Source organism: Notolepis coatsorum (assembly GCF_963971535.1).
Source record: "Notolepis coatsorum genome assembly, chromosome: 5".
NCBI classification, from domain to species: domain Eukaryota; kingdom Metazoa; phylum Chordata; class Actinopteri; order Aulopiformes; family Paralepididae; genus Notolepis; species Notolepis coatsorum.
The window spans coordinates 9155439-9166741 of record NC_140169.1 but is presented as its reverse complement, the minus strand read 5'-3'; the positions used below and the strand labels follow the sequence as shown (position 1 = coordinate 9166741).

Below are 11303 nucleotides of genomic sequence, written 5' to 3'. Positions count from 1 at the left end.
AGGGAGGGAGGGAGGGAGGGAGGGAGGGAGGGAGAGGGAAGGAGGGAGAGGGAGGGAGGGAGGGAGGGAGGGAGGGAGGGAGGGAGGGAGGGAGGGGAGGGAGGGAGGGAGACAGTGGGATGGTAAACAGGGAGGCGGTGAGGAATGAGTGATGGAAGTCCTACGTTTTCTCTTCCTCTCCTGGTTCTCCTGTTCTGTCCATCTCTGCTCCATCAGTGACAGAGAGGCTGGCCACACAGTTACACTCCCCCACTGTGTTCCTAGAGAGAGAGAGAAAGAGAGAGAGAGAGAGAGAGAGAGAGAGAGAGAGAGAGAGAGAGAGAGAGAGAGAGAGAGAGAGAAAGAGAGGATGACTACAGTACATGAAGTAGTTTACAGAAAGACTGATGACACTGAGTTTAGAACTGTTGGAAAGAATTAGCCTAGTGACAATGCACCCAATATGTTGAGATACCCCTACCGGAGGTAGAACAAAACACAACAATGTTTTTCCTCATCTCTAAGGTCTCCCATATGTGAAATGGATTCTTGTATAAAAATATTTTACTGCAAAAATGGTTAAATTGATAGATATTGTTATACACCCCCAAAGGAAAAAACAACCAAAATATAGCCTGGCCGTATGGGAGTTGAGACATATAAACTCATGTAGATTAATAATACAAGCTCCAAGAGCTTTCAAACTTGACATGCTAAGAGTCAGACAGTTGCTTAACCTAATAGAAAAACCTGGATGTGAATATCTTTATGCATGTAGGAAATATATACCTATGTACACATACTTAAAATAAGCGGAAATGTAAAAAATGAATATCTATGCAGAATGTTCTCATTTACTTTGTAGTAGCTCTGCCATGGATTGTCATAGAAACACATATTAGGGTTTTTCCGGAAAGGTGTGGTTGTGCTGAATCCAGCAACACCTAGAGCTGCCGCGGTATTGATGTTTTCCTTACCGCACACATTTGCAAAATGCCGCGGTTATTACCGCACGCACACAAAATTTAAAAAAAAATAAGTTTGAATGCATTTTTTTTTTAGTAGTAGTCTACTCTTTATAGCATATAGCCTGCCTCTAGTCTAAATGTCTATCTTTAGAGGATGACTTTGCAGCATGAATATTGTTTGGGATTCGGCAAGCACGCATTAGTTATTGAAAGTGAAACACGGATTCGAAGTTTCCCCTCTGGTCATGCGCAGTTCACTCGGTGTCGCGGGCAGGGGTGGTTACCCCTAACCCCCCCGACCCTTTCTTATTATTATTACTATAAAGTTACTACTTTATAATAAAGGCATTCGTTTTGTGGCAGTAACGTTATATAGTTACACGTTCAATAACATCAGCGTATTTACCGGACCATAGCAAGGGCAAGCAATACTCTATTCATATCTCAGTTCCTTTCTTTGCTCAGAGCGTGCTGAGTTGTCCCATTCTGCGGTCTGTTAATAAAGTTTTCAATCAGACAAGTGTATAGAACGAAGGGCTTTTATTATAACATTCGTTGCAGACAGTAAAATCATTATGTCTCGTTTAGTACTCCTGAAGAGCGATGGTAGTCCACTCCGGCGGAGAGTTAAAGCTAACGTTATTAGCCGTGTTGTGATGAGCTGACATTCAGGACGTAAAAAACGTGTGACGCGTCTCTCTTCTGACCAATCAGTGGTCTGCAATGTTTCACGTGACTTTTCTGGTACCCAATAGGGTCGCTTGGAACCTCGATAGAAGAGTAGGGTATATCTGCAGAGCCGCAAGCCCAACGAGAGGAGGGTAATTTATTATTATTATTATAAAAAACAGCAGTGACGCGGTATTCAGCCTACTCTGCGGTGGCCGTGATGTAACAGCGATACCGCGGTAATGCGGTAATCGCGGCAGCTCTAGCAACACCACATGTGTAAATATAGCATGCATGGTCCGGGAGTTACATCAGTAAATGTATGAGGTGTCCTAAATGAAAGAAAATGAAACTCCCTCACTGGGGGGGGGGGGGGGGGGGGGGGGGGGCATCGGGCCAACGCAGTAGGGGGCAGCTGGCAAGACCATGCTGCCCGGTCTGCGCTACATTCAATGTGTTGGAATTGAAGGCAGTCCTTCTGGTCCTCAAACGGTGTTTTGATCAGGACGGACAACACGACGTCAGCGTCGTATGTCGACAGACAGGGAGGAGTACGCTCCCCCATCTGCACCGGGCGGCGGTCGGCTGGCTATGGCCGTTTCTCCATCTGCGCAGCCTGAGGGCTCTCCACATCCCCGGCAGGGTGAATGTGGGTGCAGGTGTGATGTCGCGGGGCGGTCCTCACCCTGACGAGTGTGGATTACGTCCGGACAAATAATAAAAAAAAATATATCAGAATCGCTGGGATTCAAACCCTGAAAAACTGTGATTTTATATGTCTGCTCATTTGACTTATTTCTACTTTTATCTTTACGCCCCACTATCTGCTGGGTGCATACTATAACCTTATCATGTTTTGTAACAGATTACAGAAGCATATTGGAACGTGAGGTTCTGATATGAATTGATTAATATATCTGCATTATTTTATCCCACTTTATGCTTTGCTCTTGCTGCTTGTTTTACACTGATTTTATGTTTTATTTCTTACTGATGTAAAGCACTTTGAACTGCAATCCCCTGTATGAAAGGTGCTATACAAATAAAGTTATTATTATTATTATTATTATTACTGAGACACAGTTATTTCAGATAGATAGTTTTTAAACCAGCTCAAAGCCGTTTTACCAAGACCTATATGCAGCCAAGCCTCTGCAGTAATGCGTGATCCACAGAGTCAAACGCTTTAGACAGATCAACAAACAATGCTGCACAGTGTTTTTTCTTGTCTAGTGCTTCAATTATGTCATTTGAGACTAGCATAGTCGCTGAAGTACTATGGATCTGAAGCCTGACTGAGACTTGTTAAGAATATTATGGTCAGCTAGAAACTTTTTCAGTTTGTTTACAAGAGATTCAAAGACTTTGGCCATTACAGACAATCTGGAAATAGGGCGATAATTATTTAGGTCAGAGGGGTCTCCGCCCTTTAACAAGGGGAGAACCATGGCCGACTTCCATGAGCTAGGTAATTCACCAGATATGATATGAACATTTCCTGATGACGCTGCCATTTTAGCTCTAATTAAGAATGACAGTGACCTAGCTGACTATTATTTGGAAATCCAGTGGTTTGTAAACTGGTGCGACAATAACTGTCTGGTTTTAAATGTTAAGAAGACTGAGGAGATGGTGTTTGACCCCAGAGGTGTTGGGGACCACAGGCCTGTGGTCATCCACACACAGTCCTGTGCATAAATTAAGAAACATGATTTAAGTTGACAAAAACCTCTGCCGCTACAATCTAATGATAATCTAAATATGTGCAACAAGGAGAGACAGGGACAGAATTAATGAATGAAAACTTTATTTAACAGATTGCAGAATGGGTACAATACAGTACGGCTCAATACACAAAATGTTTAAGGGGATGCAGAGCAGAGAAAGACATTTGTCTTGTTTACATCAGGGTCCCCCATTTTCAATTCATAGTGACATTTATGACATACATGACATTTATGACAGGGACATACATGACATACAGGTATATAGTACTGTTACATTTGTGACATACGATATGCAAATATACAGTAAGGAACCTGACGCAAACTTTGCCATCACAACCATTGAACTATTATAATAGCTTTACTATTATAATCTAAATCTGTGCAATATTCATGTTTATTTAGTGATATTCATGTTTATTGATTCAACATAGCTGTTTATCTTTGATAATGTATGACAGGCTTTTGCCCCGACCGGGATTCGAACACGGCTGCACGAGAGCAGTTCAGCTCCTTGGACAGCGTGACAAATGCACCCATTTCATTGGCTGTCAGTCTGTTACACCTATACACGGCTGGCCCCCGCGCGGGACCCTTGAGTAGTTACCCTTAACGTCCATCTGCCTGCGTGGGAGCCTCTTAACAACCATCCACTCCACTCTTAACAACCATCCACTCCCTGTTTACAAAACCATGTATTATTTTGGCCATATAGTGGCGCTGTTGCGAGTTTGTGGATGCTGCGCTGCTGTATCCACATTTAGGAGAAGAAGAAGAACAGAAGAAGAGATCCGTTTTGCAGAGCTGGAGAAAGTCGCGTTTTTTTTCAACCTGTTGCCTTTCGAATAACAGCAAACTAACGTTTGAAGGTGAGTTTAAACTACTAAATACGATCCTAAACACTGTCACAACAGCAGTCATATATGTATATTTTCAACAATACGTTTGTTTACCAATAGGTTATTGGGTTTGTGTTGCCGCTGTTTAAAGAGACTCCAATTGAATTGATTTACAGAGTTCGTTTTTTTTTCAAATGTAAACTACAGTATAAGATCCCAACAATGTCACAACAGCAGTCATAGTGTATATTTTCAACAATACGTTTGTTTACCAATAGGTTAAACTGTTTTTGGGTTTGTGTTGGGAGTTTCAACAGTTGGATGTACTCAGTGAAGCTGACTGAGTCGTGTTTTGTTTCTGCACAGCAGAGCTACAGTATCATATAATAACGATAATACATTGTGTCCTATCTATCTATCTCACTATCTATCTGTTATGCTTTTATTTTTTACTCCGTTTATTTGATCAGGGACAGTGCATATCAATCAACAGTTATACATTTATAAATGAATACAAATTAAAAACTGTAAATATGCCAACATTAGCAGGGTTGCTAGTTTTCAGTTGTAGTCCCTGGGCTAGATGTTTAAGCCAGAAACAAACAGAAAAATAGAAGGCCATTAAAGCTAATATAAAAACAATTTAAAACATATTCTGTACTCACTAGTCACTACTAGGCATTCATGCATCTATAAAAAAAAAACGGTGTACAGGGACAAATAAAAGCCCATACATGTACAGTATAAGCACTGTATATATGCAGGCAGGCACACATATACATAATCAGGACAGTCAGGCTAGTGTACAGGGGTTGGGCAGCTGGACTGAGACGTGACTTGCTAATGGCCATGCTTAGAGTGTGTGTGAAGGACCTGAGTGTATTAGTACCGCGGATGTGTGATGGGATGGTGTTCCAGAACGCTGCAGCTTGTCTGTGTAATATAAAGATATGTCATATAGTGTTTTGCTTTGTACAGGAAATAATGAAGAAGTTCAACTTCTTCCCTGGAAGGATGGATGTCTCTTTCAGGAAGGGTCCACCGGGCCATCTACAGCAGGACCCCTTCTGAGGAGGCAAGGAGGATCAATCCTCTTCCTGTTGCTGTAAAAGCTGTGCAGGTACTTTACTGAATATTTTATATTGTGTATTGTTTGGAGTCAGTTGTGTTGTGTCATGTCTGTATGTGTCTGTGGCTGTAGTGGGTGTAAGCCCAAGACAAATTTCCCACCTGATGGGACAATAAAGTGACTCTTGACATCACTTGTTGTCTATTTTTCACCAGTTTACTTTCTCTCAATAACAATTGATTTTTAAAATATCTTTATTTAATTTGTTTATGTTTGTGCAGGCAGTCAAACGGTCAGTGTCCCTGTCACCACTTTGCCGCCAGCCCTGCAGCCACACCAGGCTGCAGTGGAGAAGATCGTGAGGTATATATTTTTTCTCCCACCAACCCACCCCCTCCTAATGTACAGTCTCCTCACCGTCATATGTATATAATCCATGTTAGGATCTATGGGTAACAGTACTGTATATTTGCATATCGTATATGTCACAAATGTAACAGTACTATATACCTGTATGTCATGTATGTCCCTATGTCATAAATGTCATGATGTCATGTATGTTGTGTGTGTCATAAATGTCACTATGAATTGAAAATAGGGGACCCTGATGTAAACAAGACAAACGTCTTTCTCTGGTCTGCATCCCCTTAACAATTGTGTGTATTGAGCCGTACTGTATTGTACCCATTCTGCAATCTGTTAAATAAAGTTTTCATTCATTCATTCAGTGAGATGCTGGAGAAGCAGCAGCAGCAACAACAACAACAGCGGCTCCCCAAGAGGACATGCAACTGCCTCGCCTGTGGTCAGAGTTTTTTCAGAGGGAGCTGGAGGCCTTGAAGCGGCAGGGGATGTTTTATTCCCCATGTCTTTATTCTCCTTTATTTTATATATCAGAGGATTTTATAGTATGTCTGCACTTAATGTGCTCATTTCATCATTCATGTATTTTACATTCTACTAAAACTGAATCAAACCATAAACAAGGTGGCCTAAAGGATGTTGGATCCTAATGTGAAAAACTGTGATTTTATATGTCTGCTCATTTGACTTATTTCTACTTTTATCTTTACGCCCCACTATCTGCTGGGTGCATACTATAACCTTATCATGTTTTGTAACAGATTACAGAAGCATATTGGAACGTGAGGTTCTGATATGAATTGATTAATATATCTGCATTATTTTATCCCACTTTATGCTTTGCTCTTGCTGCTTGTTTTACACTGATTTTATGTTTTATTTCTTACTGATGTAAAGCACTTTGAACTGCAATCCCCTGTATGAAAGGTGCTATACAAATAAAGTTATTATTATTATTATTATTATTATTACTGAGACACAGTTATTTCAGATAGATAGTTTTTAAACCAGCTCAAAGCCGTTTTACCAAGACCTATATGCAGCCAAGCCTCTGCAGTAATGCGTGATCCACAGAGTCAACCGCTTTAGACAGATCAACAAACAATGCTGCACAGTGTTTTTTCTTGTCTAGTGCTTCAATTATGTCATTTGAGACTAGCATAGTCGCTGAAGTACTATGGATCTGAAGCCTGACTGAGACTTGTTAAGAATATTATGGTCAGCTAGAAACTCTTTCAGTTTGTTTACAAGAGATTCAAAGACTTTGGCCATTACAGACAATCTGGAAATAGGGCGATAATTATTTAGGTCAGAGGGGTCTCCGCCCTTTAACAAGGGGAGAACCATGGCCGACTTCCATGAGCTAGGTAATTCACCAGATATGATATGAACATTTCCTGATGATGCTGCCATTTTAGCTCTAATTAAGAATGACAGTGACCTAGCTGACTATTATTTGGAAATCCAGTGGTTTGTAAACTGGTGCGACAATAACTGTCTGGTTTTAAATGTTAAGAAGACTGAGGAGATGGTGTTTGACCCCAGAGGTGTTGGGGACCACAGGCCTGTGGTCATCCACACACAGTCCTGTGCATAAATTAAGAAACATGATTTAAGTTGACAAAAACCTCTGCCGCTACAATCTAATGATAATCTAAATATGTGCAACAAGGAGAGACAGGGACAGAATTAATGAATGAAAACTTTATTTAACAGATTGCAGAATGGGTACAATACAGTACGGCTCAATACACAAAATGTTTAAGGGGATGCAGAGCAGAGAAAGACATTTGTCTTGTTTACATCAGGGTCCCCCATTTTCAATTCATAGTGACATTTATGACATACATGACATTTATGACAGGGACATACATGACATACAGGTATATAGTACTGTTACATTTGTGACATACGATATGCAAATATACAGTAAGGAACCTGACGCAAACTTTGCCATCACAACCATTGAACTATTATAATAGCTTTACTATTATAATCTAAATCTGTGCAATATTCATGTTTATTTAGTGATATTCATGTTTATTGATTCAACATAGCTGTTTATCTTTGATAATGTATGACAGGCTTTTGCCCCGACCGGGATTCGAACACGGCTGCACGAGAGCAGTTCAGCTCCTTGGACAGCGTGACGAATGCACCCATTTCATTGGCTGTCAGTCTGTTACACCTATACACGGCTGGCCCCCGCGTGAGAGGTATGAGGACTAACCATTACACCACGGTACCAGACAAAATAGATCCATTATATATCCATTATAAACAGAGCCCACCTGGCACCTCCACTAGCAATCTATACAAAATATACACATTGACTGCTCCATTCGACAGGTTTTAACTGGTTAATTATTTTATTCAGCAACATTGCGTGTTTACACAACCGCTTTACCGCTTTCTTCTGATGACATTAATGGACGTACGTCGGCTTGTTGTTTTGTTCCAGGTAACCATAGTTAAATTCCATTCCTGCATAAACGCGGATCATTGTTCAGCATTCCTAAGCAATTAGCCGTCATTGTAATTTAAAGGTTTAGAACGCCTATTCACATATACGCTTGTAGACATATGGTATGGTATTTATTTTAGACAACAAAACATATACAGATCGTTACATACAGTACAGTACTGTAGGACGCTGTAGCGTCCGTCTAATGACTTTGCGCCTCCTGGCGGCATAAAACAGAACAGCAGCCTGGGTTCCTAATTAATTCCAACAACGTGATATCACCGTGCGCGCATCGCGGCAAAGCGTCCATGAAAACTAAAGGCTTCTTCTGTAGTCGGGCAGGTCTGGGACCGATTCCGTGGCCGTCCGGGATTCTGTACGCTTTCCCCCCCCTTACACCTGATAGCTCAGCTGTTGGGGCGGGTACGTTGGGAGCGCGGGACTTGGTCCTGGTCGTGCCAGGCTGGGGCTCAGCTGTTTGGTCCCCGGCCCTGATTCAGCTCTGTGTGGCCCCGCCGTGGCCTGTTCCGTGGTCACCGCGGGCCCTCTCTCAGGCACGCGGAACTCTGTTCTGCCTTCCTGTTCTGGGGCAGCCTCTAGGCTTGGCTGCTGTCAGTGTGAATTGGTGGGGATGCGTCTTGGCTATTCTGTGGTTAACGCTATCCGGCACGTGCGCGCTTCGTCCTCTACCGCGGCTTACGGGGGTAGGTGGCGTATTTTCCAAGAGTGGTGTAGAGTGGGGGGCTTGGACCCGGTGTCCTGCCCTCTGGACGCTGTCCTTTCCTTCCTTCAGTCTATTTTGGGTAGACTGTCGGCTTCGACGGTGAGGGTATATGCCGCGGCTATATCCTCTTGTCATGTGGGGTTTTGAGGGCGTTACGTTGTTCAGCCACCCTCTTGTGAAGCGTTTCCTGCTCGGCGCTCGGCGTCTTAAGCCGGTGGAACGTTCTCTGTCTCCGAGTTGGGACCTCCAATTGGTCCTCGGCCGGTTGTCTGAGGCCCCGTTTGAGCCTCTTAAGCAGGCGTTTTTGGAACAGCTGTCTTCAAGACTGCATTCCTGCCGGCCATCACCTCCGCTAAGCGCGTGGGTGAGCTGTGTGCTCTCTCGGTGCGGCCTGAGTGCTTGTCTATTCAATAGCGGTGCGACTCTGAGGCCTAATCCAGTCTTCGTGCCAAAAAATATCCGGAGCTCTTTTTCGCTCCAGGGATATTGTGGTTCAGGCGTTTCATCCGCCTCCTCACGCTGGTGAGTTAGAGGCGAGCCTTCACCTGTCGTGTCCCGTCCGGGCTTTGGGGGTTTACCTCAGTCGGACTCAGGACTTCAGGGCTACCGATTGGCTGAGGGTCTCGCTCTTAGCGCGCCCTGAGGTCCCTTGGTTGGGTTTTCTATGATGGAAACTTTTTCCCGAGGGCGAGCATGACCATGTCCGGTGTCTTATAGGGGGACACTGGGGCGGGGCCTGGTCAAGTGCATGGGTGCATTGTTTTCGTTAATGAAGTACAGTAGGTACTGGAGATAGGGGTATATCTCAGTATGGTGAAGAGCGAGACGCTCAGCCAGTACTCATATAACTCCATCCTCACGCAAACCTCCCCCCCACGAGCACGACTGGCGACGTGCACGGAAGGAGGGGTGGATCCCTCGACTGCCTCACACGCCCAAAACCCTAAGCCACTACCCTCTCCTTAACTCCCACCCCCCACTCTCCGCCCTCCCTCCCATCCCCCAAATTCCCTCCCCCGAGGGTGCTTCCTGAAGCTCACTGACTTTCGACATAAATGAACATTGTATCAACAAATGTGCTTTGTTTTGTATTAATTTAGGGTTGTGCCATTATTATTATGCAAAGATAATAATTGTGATTAATTCTGTAATGAGTTGTGTGTTTCTAGCATCCTTGACACCCAAGGACAACGATGGAAATAAGTCAAGAGGCTTTTACGTTACTATCCTTGACAGCAATGTAAGCTGGATTAATGATCTGTTTATGTTGTGGAGTCTAAATAAAAACCTGAAACCTGAAACCTGAACTAGGTTATAGTCATAACCTTTCGTTTGTCACAGCACTAAATATGGAAGTTCATTCTATTGGAAATTGGGCTGCCATCAGATTTCAATATAAAGATTTGCAAAACATGTCTCAGCTTTAGAGCGTTACGTTAAGTTATAGATATGTTATAATAAGTGTTGTATGTTAAGTTATTATATGTAAACTGTTTTCATGTCTGTCTTGAAAACAGCATGTGAAGGAGAAACTTGCATATATATCTGTGTGTGTGTGTGTGTGTGTATGTGTGTGTGTGTGCCTGTGTGCGTGTGTGTGCCTGTGTGCGTGTGTGTTCCTGTGTGTGTGTGCGTGTGTGTGTGTGTGTGTATGTGTGTGTGTGTGTGTGTGCGTGGGTGCGTGTGTGTGTTCCTGTGTGTGTGTGCCTGTGTGTGTGTGCCTGTGTGTGTGTGTGCGTGTGTGCGTGCCTGTGTGTGCCTGTGTGTGTGTGTGTGTGTACCTCAGGCTGATCAGGTAGTCTCCAGCGTGGTGGTCTTTGACTCTCCTAAAGAATAGAAGACATTGATCAGCAAGGTTTCAGACCTACTACTGACCCTGACCCTAACCCTGACCCTAACCCTGACCCTAACGCTGACCCTGGCTCTGACCCTAACGCTGACCCTAACGCTGACCCTGGCTCTGACCCTAACGCTGACCCTAACGCTGACCCAGATCCTACTCCAGTCTTTACAGTGGACTCCAGACCAAACTAGAGGCAGTCAGAGAGGTGCACTCTGGCATGCGACCAGGTACAGTGCTGTTGTCTTCCACCTCAATACTGACATCAATGGACAACGGTGGAAATTAATTCAAATAAAACACAAAAATAGTTTTAAAATTAAATCCAAATGGGATGGAAACTATGGGAGTTATAGCTAGTGTAGACAGACACTACACAAGCCGCCTCAGCCAGTCCTTAAAGGAAAACTCCAACATTTTGGGAAATTAGCTTATTTAACATCTTCCCTGGAGTTAGACAAGAAGATACATACCTTTTTTGTCTCTGTGCGTGCATTTAGCTTTGGGAACAGTCGCTCCGTTAGCATAGCTTAGCTTCATCACTGGAAGTGAGGCAGGACAGTAGCCTGACGTTCCCTACAGGTTTGTTGATATTCTCATTCCTTCAAAGGATCCGAACCGATTGAAGTTTATGGATACCATGACTTAAAATCCTCTTACCTTG

The 11303-nt window shown here is 43.4% G+C and overlaps 1 protein-coding gene across 1 annotated transcript in view; it reads right to left on the bottom strand.

The window, feature by feature from the left end:
* LOC311229258 (myosin light chain kinase, smooth muscle-like) overlaps window positions 1–11303 on the bottom strand; it is a gene marked incomplete at both ends in the record, with an annotated part of 244583 nt that overhangs the window by 154348 nt on the left and 78932 nt on the right. The window contains 2 exon segments of the mRNA XM_084315325.1: window positions 165–260; window positions 10581–10625. Coding sequence (XP_084171451.1) covers window positions 165–260; window positions 10581–10625 — 141 coding nt within the window.